Source organism: Scyliorhinus torazame, chromosome 21 (genome assembly GCF_047496885.1).
Source record: "Scyliorhinus torazame isolate Kashiwa2021f chromosome 21, sScyTor2.1, whole genome shotgun sequence".
NCBI lineage: Eukaryota > Metazoa > Chordata > Chondrichthyes > Carcharhiniformes > Scyliorhinidae > Scyliorhinus > Scyliorhinus torazame.
In genome coordinates, this window is record NC_092727.1 from 129,187,273 (window position 1) to 129,204,477 (window position 17,205).

The 17,205-nt window shown below is 48.5% G+C and overlaps 1 protein-coding gene across 2 annotated transcripts in view; it reads left to right on the forward strand.

The window, feature by feature from the left end:
- Positions 1–14,602, forward strand: part of cbx1b (chromobox homolog 1b (HP1 beta homolog Drosophila)) — a 38,170-nt gene extending 23,568 nt beyond the window's left edge. Inside the window, exons 2-5 of one of the 2 annotated variants that reach the window (XM_072487567.1) lie at positions 9,844–10,018; positions 10,727–10,901; positions 11,604–11,698; positions 12,213–14,602. In XM_072487567.1, the coding sequence (XP_072343668.1) occupies positions 9,844–10,018; positions 10,727–10,901; positions 11,604–11,698; positions 12,213–12,354 (587 nt within the window). In that variant the 3' untranslated portion in view covers positions 12,355–14,602. Of the gene's footprint in view, positions 1–9,843; positions 10,019–10,726; positions 10,902–11,603; positions 11,699–12,212 lie in introns of those variants that run through there. The other variant, XM_072487566.1, reaches the window with a different exon arrangement.
- Positions 14,603–17,205: the final 2,603 nt, after the last annotated feature.

Below are 17,205 nucleotides of genomic sequence, written 5' to 3' on the forward strand. Positions count from 1 at the left end.
CACCCTCAAAAGTTCTTGCAGCAACCGCTCCCGTTCCTTACTCTCCTGCTTCCCTTTATGTGCCCTTATTGATATCAGCTCCCCTCTAACCACCGCCTTCAACGCCTCCCAGACCACTCCCACCTGGACCTCCCCATTATCATTGAGTTCCAAGTACTTTTCAATGCACCCCCTCACCCTTAGACACACCCCCTCATCTGCCATTGGCATCATCCCAGTTCGGGGCATATACGTTTACCAAAACCACCGTCTCCCCCTGTAGTTTGCCACTCACCATCACGTATCTGCCCCCGTTATCCGCCACTATAGTCTTTGCCTCGAACATTACCCGCTTCCCCACTAATATAGCCACCCCCCTGTTTTTCGCATCTAGCTCCGAATGGAACACCTGCCCCACCCATCCTTTGCGTAGCCTAACCTGGTCTATCAGTTTCAGGTGCGTTTCCTGTAACATAACCACATCTGCCTTAAGTTTCTTAAGGTGTGCGAGTACCCGTGCCCTCTTTATCGGCCCGTTCAGCCCTCTCACGTTCCACGTGATCAGCCGAGTTGGGGGACTTCCTACCCACCCCCCCCCCCCCTTGTCGATTAGCCATCACCTTTTTCCAGCTCCTCACCCGGTTCCCACGCAGCTGTATCTCCCCCAGGCGGTGCCCCCCCCGCCCATCCTCTCCCATACCAGCTCCCCCCTCTCCCCAGCAGCAGCAACCCAGTAATTCCCCCCTCCCACCCCCCCCCCCCCGCTAGCGTAATTACTCCCCCCATGGTGCTCCCAGAAGTCAGCAAACTCTGGCTGACCTCGGCTTCCCCCCGTGACCTCGACTCGCACCGTGCGACGCCCCCTCCTTCCTGCTTCTCTCTTCCCGCCATGATTATCATAGCGCGGGAACCAAGCCCGCGCTTCTCCCTTGGCCCCGCCCCCAATGGCCAACGCCCCATCTCCTCCACCTCCCCTCCTCCCCCCATCACCACCTGTGGGAGAGAGAAAAGTTACCACATCGCAGGATTAGTACATAAAACCCCTCTTTGCCCCCACATTCGCCCCATCACTTTGTTCGAACGTTCTTTTTAATAACCCACTCATTCCAGTTTTTCTTCCACAATAAAAGTCCACGCTTCATCCGCCGTCTCAAAGTAGTGGTGCCTCCCTCGATATGTGACCCACAGTCTTGCCAGTTGCAGCATTCCAAATTTTATCTTCTTTTTATGAAGCACCGCCTTGGCCCGATTAAAGCTCGCCCTCCTTCTCGCCACCTCCGCACTCCAGTCTTGATAAACGCGGATCACCGCGTTCTGCCATTTACTGCTCCGAGTTTTCTTCGCCCATCTAAGGACCATTTCTCTATCCTTAAAACGGAGGAATCTCACCACTATGGCTCTGGGAATTTCTCCTGCTCTCGGTCCTCGCGCCATCACTCGGTATGCTCCCTCCACCTCCAACGGACCCGCCGGGGCCTCCGCTCCCATTAACGAGTGCAGCATCGTGCTCACATATGCCCCGACGTCCGCTCCCTCCACACCTTCAGGAAGACCAAGAATCCTCAGGTTGTTCCTCCTTGCGTTGTTTTCCAGTGCCTCCAACCTTTCCACACATCGTTTCTGATGTGCCTCCTGCGTCTCCGTCTTCACCACCAGGCCCTGTATGCCGTCCTCATTCTCGGCTGCCTTTGCCTTCACGACCCGAAGCTCCCGGTCCTGGGTCTTTTGTTCCTCCTTTAGCCCTTCGATCGCCTGTAGTATTGGGGCCAACAGCTCTTTCTTCATTTCCTTTTTGATCTCTTCCACACAGCATTTCAAGAACTCTTGTTGTTCAGGGCCCCATGTTAAACTGCCACCTTCCGACGCCATCTTGGTTTTTGCTTGCCTTCCTTGCCGCTGCTCCAAAGGATCCGCTGCAATCTGGCCACTTTCTCCTCCTTTTTCCATCCGTATCCAGGGGGGATTCCCTTCTGGTTTACAGCACAGTGTTTTTAACCGTCAAAATTGCCGTTGGGGCTCCTATCAAGAGCCCAAAAGTCCGTTTCACAGGGAGCTGCCGAAACGTGCGACTCAGCTGGTCATCGCCGCACCCGGAAGTCCTCAGAAGCACCATTTTCGATGGTGACGTAATCAGAACACGTGTAACGGAGGTGGAGAAACTGGGAGAATAGGATGGAGTCTCCAGGGAGCGGGGTGTGAAGAGCTGCAGTCAAGGTAGCTGGGAGTCGGTGGGTTGAGGTATTTGCCTTGGGGGTGCAGTATTGATTCACTAGTATGGTGCAGAGAATCAGAGGGTTAAATAATAAGACCATAATATCTTGGAGCAGAATTAGGCCATTCAGCCCATCGAGTCTGTTCTGCCATTCGATCATGGCTGATAATTTTTCTCATCCCCATTCTCCTGCCTTCTCCCCATAACCCCATATCCCCTTATTAATCAAGAACCTATATACCTCTGTCTTAAAGACACTCAGTGACTTGGTCTCCACAGCCTTCAGTGGCAATGAGTTCCACAGAGTCACCACCCCCTCCCTGGCTGAAGAAATTCCTCCTGATCTCAGTTTTAAAGAATCATCCCATCAGTCTGAGGCTGTGCCCTCACGTTCTCGTCTCTCCTACTAGTGGAAATATCTTCTCCACGTCCGCTCTATCCAGGCCTCTCAGTATCTGCAAGTTTCAATGAGATATCCTATCATCCTTCTAAACTCCATTGAGTACAGATCCAGAATCCTCAACCGCACATATGACAAGCTCTTTATTTGTGGAATCGTTCTTATGAACCTCCTCTGGACCCCCTGCAAGGCCAACATAGCCGTCCTTTGACCCATCAACGAGGATATCCAAGATATTTTCTTGGGGTTGATGTGCAGGTATAAAGATGACTTTTTCCCAGCTTTTTTTTAATAACTTGATATTGGTTGAATTTTTAGAAGTCACAGCTACCAGTGCTCTGTCACAATCTTACGTAACAGTGGTTACAATGTGATCACTTACTCTGCAAGATCAGCATTGGCTGTTCTGCACACAAGCTCACTGATTTAGCTCACTAATTTGTTACTAACCTGACTGAATCTAACTGCTCTACATTCCAGCAAATTGCTGTTTAAATGGAATGCAGTCTTGACTAGGAATGCAAATAACACAGCATTTTAGCAGATTCCAGCTAATGTGGATTCTGCAAGAAGTTGAATATGTCAGCCAATACATGGACTTGGGAGCAACAGGAGTCTTGATTTAAAAGCAGGGACAGACAGCTACATAATACACATTGATCCCAATCACTCTCAGAAATGTATCTACAGCTGTGAGACTGGAATTCCCTGATCATCTCCATTCTGCATGGGCTTTGTGGTTTCACTATATGTGGTCCAAAAAAATCTGCAATTTGTCTTTATTCTGTAAATTGACTTTTTGAAACCTTGACTTGTTTCCTCTGAAATTTAAGCAGATTTTACTAATGTTTTATTACAATAGGAATTAAGATTGCTGTAGAGTGCAACTGTGAAGCTGATTGATGGGGAGGATGAATAGGAATCTACTCTGAATCGATTTTAGGGTTTGGCGTCGGATGCTGGCTGGTTCCAGTGACTGGCTGAAAGTAAAGGTGACCTGTAAATCTGGAACTTGCTGTTTCGTTTTCGGCATCGTCGACCATGCGATCTGTACGCAAACTGGGCTGTTAGACCAGCACAGTTTCACTCATTTACTGTAACTCTGACTGATGTTGAGATTCTGTTTCACCAGACTCCGGTGCTTGTCAAAGTCCTTTGTTTCAGAATTAGGGCTGCAAACAGGGGAGCAATTGATTTTTGTTCTAATATGCGCTGTTGTTAACTGAGGCACAGTCCAGATGTTGAGGGAAAGCTCTTTCTGTATTGTCCTGACAATGCTCCTTTAACTCTCTACACTGTCACACACTGTTACATATGTACAGTGCTTGCATTTATATTGCATCTTTAATGCATTAAGACACCTCTCAAGTTTCACCAGAAAACATTTGAAACCAAATCATGTACGGAGACACTAGGACAGAGTACCGAACATTTGGTTGAGGACTTGGGTTTTAAGAAGCATATTAAAGGAAGAGAGGACTTCCGGTGGTGGGTATGAAGGAGTAAGTCGCACATTTGGTGGCTCCCGCTCTGGTCGGACTTTTGGACCTTTTCCCCAGACTTTTTTCCGGTTTTAAACAGCAAATTCGAAGGCTGAGGCAATTGGGCACCGTTTCCACGTATCAGTGTATGGAGAAAAGGGCCGGAAGGGCAGAAACAAGAAGTTAGCCACGAGCTGTGTTGAAGCTGCAGCGGGAGACAGTATGGCTGAGGACCGGACCCCTGGGGTGGCAGCGCAGCGACCAACGGACTCGGTGATGCAGGCCAACCAGGATGGTTTTGCTAGGCAGAAGCGGGAATGTTTGGACCCGATTAAAGAATTAATCGATCGGCTGGAGAGCAGATTGGACGCCCAGGATCGGGTGATTCAGAAGGTTGAGAAGGCGCTGGCTGAACAGGAGGAGCATCAAACAGCGGTGGAGCTGGAGGTGGGGATTCTTCGGGAACAGCAGAAAAGGCTCCTGGAGAAGGTGGAGGACCTTGAGAACCGGTCCCGCCGGTAGAACGTAAGAATTGTCGGGCTCCCGGAGGGGGCTGAGGGAGCAGACGCTGGGGCATACGTAGCGGGTATGTTCGAAAAGCTGCTGGGGGAGGGGGCATTCCCCCGACGATTGGAGGTGGACAGGGCGTACCGAGCACTTGCTTGGAAGCCGCGAGCGGGGGACTCTCCGAGGGCAATGGTGGTGAGATTCCATAGGTTCCTGGACAAGGAATGCATTCTTCGGTGGGCCAAGCGAACACGGGGTTGCAAGTGGGACAACAGCATCCTGCGGGTGTACCAGGACCTGAGCGTGGAGGTGGCGAGGAAGAGGGCAGGCTTTAACCAAGTCAAGTCTATTTTCTTCAAGAAGCAGGTGAAGTCGGTCTGCTGTATCTGGCGCGTCTTTGGGTCACGCATGAAGACCTTTATCACTATTTTGAGTCACCCGATGAGGCGCTGGACTTTGCTAAAAGAAAAGGACTGGTGGGGGTCTGAGGACTCTCAGACTTTGAGACAACTTGTTGGCCTATATTGGGGCCCTTTTTTCTGTTTTTTTCCCCCCCTGGGTTTTTAAGGTTTTGTTTTCATGTTTTTAAATTGGTTATGCCGTCTCTTATTGTTTCGTGTCTGTTTTTGGGGCTCTGTTTAAGAAAGAGAAAAGTCGATTTTTCGTTTTGGGGCTCTTTTTCTCGGTAGATGTTGGCAATGTCCCTTTTGTTTTCATTGATGTGCACTTTTGTGGGATGGAGACGTGCCTGTTTGAGTTTCGGTGGGTGGTGCTTTTTGTTTTTGTGTTTTCTTTGCTGTTGGGTGTTTGTTTGGGGATTGTTAGACGTGGGAGTTTGTTTATATGAGCGGGGGGAGGGGAGCAAGGGAACAATAGGTGGGAGATTTCATGGGGGCGGGGGTCATCAAGCTAGCTGGGTGAGCTAGCTCACGGAAGCACAGTGGGGGGGGGGAGGTGTGTATACCTTTAGTTTACTAGATGGGTTAGGTTTTAGAGTAGTGTTGCTTGGGGAGGGGGAGGGGGAAGGGACTTCAGTGAAGGGACACTGAGGAGGTCGAGGGTGGGGGCTGCTGTGGGGCAGGCCAGAGGAGGTGCGGCACAGGGGCTGGTGGCGGGCCCAAGCAAGGGGATGACTGATCGGCGGGGGCACTTTGTCCCCCAACTAGGCTGATCATCTGGAATGTTCGGGGGCTAAATGGGCCGGTAAAGAGGGCACATGTGTTTGCGCACCTGAGGGGACTGAAGGTGATCGTGGTAATGCTGCAGGAAACGCATCTTAGAGTAGTGGACCAGGTCAGGTTGAAGAAAGGCTGGATTAGTCAGGTTTTCCACTCGGGGCTGGATACAAAGACTAGACGGGTTGCGATCTTGGTTAACAAGCGGGTGACATTTGAGGTGGGAAGAATAGTCTCGGATGTGGGAGGTCGATATATCATGGTTAGTGGCAAGCTGCAGGGAATGAAGGTAGTGCTGGTCAATGTATATGTGCCAAATTGGGATGATGGTGATTTTATAAAGAGGGTGCTAGGGAAGATTCTGGACCTGGACTCGCACAAGCTGATTATGGGGGGGGCGGATTTTAATACGGTTATTGATCCCGGCCTGGATCGCTCATGCTCGAGAACGGGCAAGGTGCCAGCAATGGCAAAGGAGCTGAAAAGGTTCATGAAGCAGATGGGGGGGGAGATGGATCCATGGAGATTTAGGCAGCCGAGTGCGAAGGAATTTTCTTTTTACTCCCACGTACATTAGGTGTACTCCCGGATCGATTTCTTTGTCTTGGGTAGGGCCCTACTGGCTGGGGTGGTACACACGGGGTATTCGGCAATCACGATCTCGGACCATGCTCCGCACTGGGTGGACCTGCAGGTGAGTATGGATAGCAAGCAGCACCCGCAATGGAGGTTGGATGTAGGGCTGTTGGCGGACGAAGCGGTGTGCGCGAGGCTGAGGAAGTGCATGCTGAATTACCTGCAGGTAAATGATATGGGGGAGGTCGCCGCAGCGGTGGTCTGGGAAGCGTTGAAGGCAGTGGTGAGAGGAGAGCTGATCTCGATCTGGGCTCACAGGGACAGGACGGATAGGGCAAAAACGGACCGACTGTTAAAAGAAATTCTACGAGTTGATAGGAGATATGTGGAGGCAGGGCTTTTAAGGGAGCGCCGGAGGCTACAGGCGGAATTTGGTTTGTTAATCACAGGGGGGGGGGTGCAGTGGAACAGCTTAGAAAGACAAAGATTTACGAGCACGGTGAGAAGGCCAGAAGGATGCTTGCACAGCAGCTCAGAAAGAGGGAGGCAGCTAGGGAAATAGGGAAAGTTATTGACGGGGATGGGAACTTAGTTGGGGACTCGACGGGGGTGAGCAAGGCCTTTCGGGACTTTTATAGCATATAGGTCGGAACCCCCTGCAGGGCCGGAGGGGATGAGGCACTTTTTGGAGGGGCTGACTTTTTCGAAGGTGGATGTGGAGCTGGTAGAAGGGCTGGGGGCCCCGATCAGGCTGGAGGAGATAGTGGAGGGTCTGAAGGCCATGCAATCGGGTAAGGCCCCGGGATCGGACGGGTACCCAGCCGAGTTCTATAAAATGTTCTCCGGAATATTGGGGCCGGTGCTGATGAAGGTCTTTAACGAGGCTAGGGAAAGAGGGGTCCTGCCCCAGACGATGTCACAGGCCATGATCTCGCTCATCCTGAAACGGGACAAGGACCCGGAGCTATGTGGGTCTTACAGGCCAATTTCCTTGTTGAACGTGGATGCCAAACTTCTGGCCAAAATTTTGTCCTCCAGGATTGAGGACTGTGTACCAGACGTTATTGTGGAGGATCAGGCGGGGTTCGTTAAGGGTAGGCAGCTGGTGGCCAATGTAAGAAGGCTGTTAAATGTGATCATAATGTCCCCGGAAAGTCGGGAGGTGGAGGTAGTGGTCGCAATGGATGCGGAATTTTGACCGGGTTGAATGGGATTATTTATGGGAGGCTCTGGGGCGGTTCAGTTTTGGGAGGGGCTTTATTGACTGGGTTAGGTTGCTGTACCGGTCTCCGGTTGCAAGTGTACAGACAAACAGGACGATTTCGGACTATTTCAGACTGCACCGGGGGATGAGACCGTGATGCCCCCTCTCCCCACTGCTGTTTGCGCTGGCGATAGAGCCGCTGGCAATTGCTCTGAGGGCATCAAGGGGCTGGTCCGGGGGGTGGTGGAGCAGAGTCTCGCTGTATGCGGATGACCTACTGTTGTATGTCTCAAGACGCAATGGAGGGGATGGAAGAAATTATGGGAATTTTGGGGGAATTTGGCAGATTTTCGGGGTATAAGCTCAATATGTGGAAGAGCGAGATGGTTGTGTTCCAGGTGAGCGGTCAGGAGAGGCAACTGGGGGAACTGCCGTTCAGAGTGGTAGGGGACAGTTTCAGGTACCTGGGTATCCAAGTGGCGAGGGATTGGGACCGGCTACATAAACTGAACTTGGCCCGGCTGGTGGAGCAGATGAAGGCGGATTTCCGGAGATGGGATGCGCTTCCGTTGTCTCTGGCGGGCAGAGTTCAATCGGTAAAAATGACGGTCCTCCCGAGTGCGCATGGAGGCGGCTTCTTGTAAGGGCACAAGTCTGGGGGCGCTGGTAACAGCGCCTCTGCCATTACCGCCAGCGCGATACTCCACCAGTCCAGTGGTGGTGGCTGCCCTGAGAGTCTAGGAGCAGTGGAGGAGACATGTGGGAGCAGAGGGGGCATCGGTATGGTCCCCATTCTGCGATAATCACCGGTTTGCCCCGGGGAGGATGGACGGGGATTCCGAATTTGGCGGAGAGCGGGGATTGAGAGGATGGGGGACTTGTTTATAGAAGGAAGCTTCCCGAGTATAAGGGCGCTGGAGGAGAAGTTTGCATTGGCGGGGGGAAATGAATTTCGATATCTGCAGGTGCGGGACTTTCTGTGGAGGCAGGTACCAACCTTCCCACTCCTGCCGCTAAGGGGATTCAGGATAGGGTGGTCTCTAGAGGATGGCTAGGGGAGGGGAGCGTCTCCGACATATATAAAGAGCTTATGGGTTCGGAGGAGATGCAGACCGAGGAGCTGAAGCAAAAGTGGGAGGAGGAGCTGGGGGGAGAGTTAGAGGAGGGTCTTTGGGCAGACGCGTTGGGCAGGATCAACGCAACCGCAACATGTGCCAGGCTCAGCCTGATCCAATTTAAGGTCGTTCACCGGGCTCACATGACAGTGGCCCGGATGAGCAGATTCTTTGGGGTGGAGGACAGGTGTGCGAAGTGTGCAGGGGGACCAGCGAACCCTGTCCACATGTTCTGGGCATGCCCAAAACTGAGGGGATTTTGGCAGGGGTTTGCTGACACCATGTCCAAGGTATTAAATATGAGGGTGACAATGAGCAATGAGTCCAGAGGTGGCGATTTCTGGGGTGTCGCAAGATCCGGGAATCCAGGAGAAACAGGCAGGTGTTCTGGCCTTTGCTTCCCTGGTAGCCCGGAGGCGGATATTACTAGCATGGAGGGACTCGAAGCCCCCGAAATCAGAGACCTGGCTATCGGACATGGCTGGCTTCCTCTGCCTGGAGAAAATTAAGTTCGCCATGAGAGGGTCTCTGTTAGGGTTCGCCCGGAGGTGGCAACCATTCGTCGACTTTTCGCAGAAAATTAATCGTCAGCAGATGGGAGGGGGGGGGGGGGGGGGTTAGGCTAGCGTAGATTAGGGGGGTAAATAATGGTGGGACCTGTGGGAGAGGGAGGCGGTCGCCTCCATGTTAATATTTTCCTTATTATGTACATTGTTGATTTTGTTGCTGTTACAATGCCAAAGAAAGACCTCAATAAAATGTTTATTTAAGAAAAAAAGAAAGAGAGGGGCAGAGAATCAAGAGGTTTGGGGAAAAAAGAATCCTTGGGATAGCTGCCAATGGTGGAGCAATGAAAATCGGGATATGCAAGAGGTCCGAAGTGGATGAACACATATCCCAGACTGTTATAGAGCTGGAAGAAATGAATATACAAGGAGAGATAAGGCCATGGATGTGTTTGAAAACAAATGAGAATTTAAAATGATCAATTTTGCATATCCTGAGGTTATAGTTGGTACTCGGGTTATAGAGAATTCGTACAACCGTTTCATACTAACAGTTTGGAGGATTCTCTCCTTTTTAAAAAAATAACTTAAAGGGAGGGGGTTCAGATGGTGCATTCTGATTGGCAGAAGTCTTCATTTGCGTTGCTTGTCCAAATTCAAATCTAATTTTTTTTTTTTTTAAAAACAGCTTCCGCCTCCCTTCTCAATTTAAGACTGGACCCAATGGGGAAAAAACAAAACAAGAAAAAAGTGGAGGAGGTTCTAGAGGAGGAGGAGGAAGAGTACGTTGTGGAAAAAGTACTGGACAGGCGTATCGTAAAAGGAAAAGTGGAATATCTGCTGAAGTGGAAAGGATTTTCGGAGTGAGTGATTAACACACATTTTGTGCTGCCTTCAGTCGTGATCTGTGGCCTGCAGATTCACAGACTATTACCAGGGTCCCCAGGGATAGCTAACGTAAATTACATCCCGGCAGTTGGGTTAGGAATGAACGGCCATATATCCAAGATACGTTTCTCCCATTCCGCTTTCTCTCCAACCCCCCTTTCCCCGCCCTCAATTCCTCTTGGCTGCCCCACCCTCTATTCCTCTCTGCTCCTCTTCTCCCCCTTCCCCCCCCGCACACACACAAATACATTGGAGCATTGGTTCACTGATTTGCTTGTGGTTTCCCTGGTTGTGGGTGTAATGTCAGGAGAGTGGAGGCTAAATTCTTGGGATAATGGTGAGTCATGCTGAAGTAGGGGTAGAGAGTCTTGCTCTATTCATTGTCTGCTGTGTTTCAGCTGCACCACTTGCAGTGTAGGATGCTACACAGTAACTAACCACAGCCTGGCTTGTTTTGTTGGTATCTCACTACTGTGTTAAAGTAGGCATTTGATTTGCAAGTCTGATGTGTTCTGTGCTGAGGGAAGCTAGATGCAAAATGTAATATAGTCCCCAATATTTATTTACCCAAAGCACTGTATGAAATTTATCCCCTGCCATCTAACCAGTGTTTGTAAATCGGGTTAATCAGGTGTTTCAAGTTGCTGGTGTCCTGTGGTCTGTAAACCTGAATTATTTCCCAGTGACGACAACACATGGGAGCCTGAGGAGAACCTTGACTGTCCTGATCTCATCGCAGAGTTCTTACAGTCCCAGAAAATAGCACATGACGGCATAGATAAAACAGAGGGGCCTAAACGGAAAGCGGAGTCTGATACTGAAACTGAGGAAAATAAAAACAAGAAGAGGAGAGAGGAGGTCAGTGAATGTACTTCTTGCCTTCAATATTACCTGCTTTTCCATGTCCAGCACAGATCTGAGCCTTGAACTGAGAATGCATGGTGTTTATTGAAGAGTAAGGGCCTAGGAAAATCTTTCATGTTGCAAGGGATAAATAGCCCTTTGCTTTTGCTGTGATCTGAGGTTTTCTAAGTTTCCCTGGTGAGGAGAGTTAATCTATATCTGCCCATTCCCTCCAGTGGGTAGAATTATGAATCCATTCACTCTTCCATGCATGCCCCAGGGTTCCCGTCAAACCAATGTGCATGGTTTGGAATCAGACAGAAAAGTCTGAATTGTGTACCAAGAGAATAAACAAATTGTGGAGACACAGCTACTTAACAACTGTCCCTTAGTGAGAAGCTAACTCATAACTTCAGGGGAGAGGAAGAGTAACCACACTGTCTTGGTTGAGATGCTCAGTAATAACTCTTGGCAATGAAAGATTGAATCCTCTGGCGACCAGATCCTGACTGTTTTGGAGTATCAGGTCACCGTTTATTGGCCCAGTCAATAAGCTCTGGGATTCACCAGATAACTCTTGTGGGCTGTGGTGATCCTCGCCCCCTTGTATTAGGCAAACCTGACTCTGTGGATTTCTTTGTTTGCCACAGTGATAATACATCGTATCTCCACCTCTCACTCAGCCCCTGTTTGAGGTCTAATGTGTTTCTCTTGCAGCAGGAGAAACCAAGGGGTTTTGCCAGAGCACTGGAACCAGAGCGTATTATTGGGGCAACAGACTCGAGTGGAGAGCTCATGTTCCTCATGAAGTGGTAAGTTCCAGCTTTTGATTTATTTTAAACATTTTTTGCAACCTCACTGAACAAAGTTACTGTGCCAAGAGGCTAAAAAAATCTCATTCTATGGGTAGGGATGGGATGGGTCCATAAAACTGCACCTAACTAGCACTAAATTAGCAACACAAGAACCAAAGTGAGGAGAGAAATCCAGATGGACTCATACAACATAGAAGGCTGTTCAGCCTGTAGTGCCTGCGCTGACTCTTTGAAGAGTTAGTCCCACTTCTCTGCTCTTTCTATAGCCCTGCAGCTTTTTCCTCTTTGGGAAGATGATTGAAGGGAGATTGCCCTTCATCACCTGGGCCATTACTGGCTCGTGACCTGGAACGATCACAAAGCAGTAACTAAATAAGTCACCTAGATGTGAGAAGTCGATGTGAATTTAATTGATCTTGTCGGGTGCGTTGTGTAACTGCAGACGCCAGACCAAGTTGAATAAAGTTTGTTTCTAACAACAAACCTTGTTTGGTTTACTTTCTCCATTCAGGAAAAATTCTGATGAAGCTGATTTGGTTCCGGCAAAAGAGGCTAATGTCAAATGCCCCCAGGTGGTTATTTCATTTTATGAGGAGCGTCTGACATGGCATTCATACCCATCTGAAGAGGAAGAAAAGAAGGAAGAAAAGTAACCAAGGGAGAGGAGCCCACGCACCTCCCGTTTACAACTTTACAAGACGAGAAAATAACCCCGACTTTTCCGAAAGTGATTTTCAGTTGTACAGGTGTATAGTTCTCCGGGTGTACCTTTTCTCAATCCTTTCAGACCCATATCATTGTCAGCGTTTGTGAGGGGATGGGACAGGTTGTGTTTTTAAATGCAGCATGATTTTTTTTTTCCTCCAGGTTTTGGATAACAACGGATTGTAGAAGCCAGTGAATTATAGATTAGTTACCTTGGCTTGTAGCGTAGGGTTTGAGTCTTTGAAGGGGAAAGGAGTCCATAGGAGCTGATGTGCCATTAAATAGTAACCTCTTTTAATATGACACGGCAGTTTTGTTTGAAATTCATTTCCCCTCACCCCACCCTTTTCCTTCGTTCCAGATCTGAAGGTCAGCTTGGGTAGAATTTCTCTGACTGGTGTCTTGGGTGGTATGGCAACCATTTTACAACGCCCAAATGGTTATAAGAGTTGCATTTGCAACTTGGTTTTGGGGGGGGGGATTCAGTGGCTCCTGATTGTGAGTATCCTGCCATTAGGAGCCTCCTTTGATGCCGGCTCTTCTCCCCCCCCCCTTCACATAGAAGCACCAAGACCTCTGCAGAGAAGCGGAGGAACACCAGATGACAAGGGGACGATGTGATATTAAGCTAACCAGTGGGAGGTGCAGTCATTTACGCAGCCTGCCTCCCCTGGACTTTTGTCTTTGTTAGGTAGTGTTTCAGTTGTAGTAACTCTCCTCTTGTTGGGCCAGTGCAGGCTGCTTCACAATGAAATGATAAACCTCAGTTAGTGGGACAGGCATTCTTAAAGGGTCAAATTCTTGCGATCGCTGATTGCCTAAGATAGAGTCTTTTGCACAGAGCAGCTCACTGTTCTTGCATCCAAGTGGCATTAATTTTTTATTTGATTTTTGTATCAATACCTGCTCATCCTTGTAACTTCCACTGCCTAGTGATGGAATCAGGGGGCTGCCCAAGACAGGAATGCAGGCATGTAGCACAGACAAGATTGCAGAAGGACACGGCAGTTTTGGGACAGAGAAGAGGCAAGTCTGTTTTTTTGGGTGTGGGGCTTTTTTGTGGTCGGGTAGAGATTTACACCTGAAGCATTACCTCATGTGCCTTTCAGCATTTTCTGCTCATTACACGTGGGTCATGATGGTGCAAGTTGAGATTCCAACAAAGACCCCACAGTGCAGCAACATATTCCTCACCATCCCTGGACCAATGACTTTTGAAGATGTGCATTCCAGTGCTGATAATTCTATCTTGATTTCCAGACAGTTGCACAGAACATGGTACTGTGTGGCTAGAGGTTATCCAGTTCATTGGCTAGCAGGGAGCACGAGACTACATACTAGAAAAGGCAATGCTCACTCTGAAAATGTTGGCCAACACCCCATGGACCATTTTCATTATCAACTCAGTTGCTTCTGATTGGTGAAGCCTCATCCGGTATTTTATCTGTTCAACCTTTCTGGGTAGAGGAGGAGGGGGAACTTGTGAAGTAGATACGTGAGCACAGCATTAGGTCACAGATTTAAATCTGCTCCCTTTCCTGAGATATTGATCTTGGGGACATCACAGTCATGGGGGGGGGGGGGAAGAAAGAGAGTTAGAATTTATCAAACCAAAAAACCCAAGGCTGCCTATTTCCCCTGCAAGATTGTGATTCTTATTTGAATACTAACCATGTTTTGTTGTTTTGGGGAAGGGGAGAAAGTCTATTGTCCAATATAATCCATGTACTGTAGGCTTGGAACAGGAATATGGCTGCTTTTCCCATGATGGCCCCTCCCAACTGGCTGGAACGTCAGCAATCCAACACTGTCCTGATGCAGAGAAAGTATTGTTTCCAGAAAGTGTTCTTGTGTTACTGAAGTAAGACTGATTATGTTTTCATTTGTAATCTTTTTTAAATGTGATTTGTGGGGGGTGATGCGGGTATGTTTGTCTGAAGTATTTGTGGAAGGAAATATATAAGCATGAAAACTGAAGTATTAGTGCCACTTTCCTAATTTTCATACATTGCAGCTCGTTGTCCGATTCACAACTTAATCATCGATGTCTTTTAGAGGGGGAGAACTGATTTTAGCTGGTTTTAAAGGATCTGTTTTTTGTAGAATTCCTATTAAGTATTGTGATAACCGCTCCTGCAACACCAGTGTTGTTTAACAGGCACGCAAATATTGTGTAATAAAACAGGAAAAACACTAGCATCACTTGAATGTCGTTTTTTTGTAACTGTTAAGTGAGAGGATGTTGGAAATACTGGGTCAAACAGCATTGGTGGAGAAACTGTTAACAATCAGGTCAGCGATTCCTTTACACAACTGCCCTACAGAGTGTTTTGAGGCCATTTTTGTTTCACATTTCAGTATTTTGTTTTTAAAAAATTTTTTAGACTACCCAATTAATTTGTTCCAATTAAGGGGCAATTTTAGCGTGGCCAATCCACCTCCCCTGCACAGTTTGGGGAGCGAAATCCACACAAACAGGGGGAGGATGTGCAAACTCCAGACAGTGACCTGGAGCCAGGATCGAACCTGGGACCTCGGCGCCGTGAGGCAGCAGTGCTCGCCACTGTGCTGCCCCTGGATTTTGCTTTGTTGAATTGTTTTAATGGGATTAGTGGGGGGGGGGGGGAATTAAGACTTCAAGTGAGGAGTTCAATATGTGGCCGCTATCTCTGGGTAGTGTTAAAACAGGCATAACCTCCCCCTACTGGTCATTATGCAATAGTTTTTAGAAGTGGATATTGAGGACTGGACCAGGTTCATGTGTGGAAAGATTTGACTCCTACAAATGGAAGAAAATGTCTGCAGTGATAAACTCATAGAACCACAGATTTCCCATGTAGTGCAAACACACAGTTGAGGTTTTGAAAATCTGATGCAAAAGGAAACTATTCCAGCTGGTGATCCTGTTCGAATCCCATCGAGCAGAATTATAAGACCATAAGAAATAGAAGCAAAGTTAAGCCACTCGGCCCATCGAGTCTGCTCCGCCAATCAATCATGGCTGATATTTTTCTCGTCCCCATTCTCCTGCCTCCTTCTGATAACCCCTGATCCCCTTATTGATCAAGAACCTATCTATCACTGTATTAAAGACACTTGGTGATTTGGCCTCCACAGCCTTCTGCAGCAAAGAGTTCCACAGATTCACCACCCTCTGGCTAAAAATTCCTCCTCATCTGTTTTAAAGGATCGTTTTAAATCCCGTCTGAGATGGTGTCCTCTGCTTCTAGTTTTTCCTAGAAATGGAAACATCCTCTCCACGTCCACTCTCTATCCAGGCCTTGCAGAATCCTGTAAGTTTCAGGAAGATCCCCCCTCATCCTTCTAAACTCCAACGAGTACAGACCCAGAGTCCTCAACCGTTCCTCATACGACAAGTTCTTCATTCCTCATTCTTGTGAACCTCCTCTGGACCCTTTCCAAGGCCAGCACATCCTTCTTTAGATACGGGGCCCAAAACTGCTCACAATACTCCAAATGGGGTATGACCAGAGCCTTTTAGTCTCAGAAGTACATCCCTGCTCTTGTATTCTAGCCCTCTCAACATGAATGCTAACATTGCATTTGCCTTAACTGCCAACTGAACCTGCATGTTAACCTTAGAGAATCGTGAACAAGGACTCCCAAGTCCCTTTGTGCTTCTGCTTTCTGAAGCATTTCCCCATTTAGAAAATAGTCAATGCTAAATTCCTCCTTCCAAAGTGCATAACCTCATACTTTTCATTTGCCACTTCATTGCCCACTCTCCGAGCCTGTCCAAATTCTTCTGCAGCCCCCTTACTTCCTCAATACTACCTGTCCCTCTACAGATTGTTGTATCATCTGCAACTTAGCAACAGGGCCTTCAGTTCCTTCTCCCAAATGTATATTGTGAAAAGTTGTGGTCCCAGCACCGACCCTGGAGGCACACCGTCATCGGCTGCCATCCTGATTCTGGGTTATCAGTATTCTGGCCATAGTTTATTTTTCCCTTCAAACACACTAGCACTGCTGCCTCAGTGCCAGGCACCTGGGTTCAATTCCGACCTTGGGCGACTGTCCTCCTTTTGCATATCCTCCCCATGCCTGCGTGGGTTGCGTCCGGGTGCTCTGGTTTCCTCTCACAGTCCAAAGATGTGCAGGTTGGGAGTTTGGCCACACTAAATTGTCCCTTTGTGTCCAAAGGTTGGGTGGGGGAAGTGGGCCTAGGTAGGGTGTTCTTTCAGAGGGTTGGTAAAGACTCGATGGGCTGAATGGCCTCCTGCTGCACTCTCAGGATTCTATGATTACACCTTGTCAAGTTACTTCATTGTTGTTTATGTGTTTCCTACAAACAGCACTCGCAGCCAATAAAATACTGGTGTAAGATGTCGATGTTCTGACTCAGTCACAAGAGGCTATAGACACCAGTCTTTCTCTTTGTTATATTAGATTAGTTGCATTCCAGCACGTGTAATTGTGAATTCTGTTCTGAATTGATCCATCTCTTACATTTACTGTTACCTCTCACTGGACAGCGTAGAGAGCTTCAGCCCATCGTCTGTACAGCATAGATGGCGTTCAGCCCATCCAAGTCCTGGCCAGCTTTCTGCAGTGCAATGCAAGCAGTCCTCTCTGGTGGGACAGGACATACCCAGGGAAGGTAACAGGTGTCTCGGAGATGTTATGTATGATTTGGTCAGAATATTGATGACATTCTGTTGCTCAAATAGAATGCTGGACTGCTCTCCCCTCCCAATTTTGTAGAAGGATTGATCACTTCATTTCCCAACATGCACATGTCTGATTTTGATCATGTCCGGGTGGACAAACTCCCAACA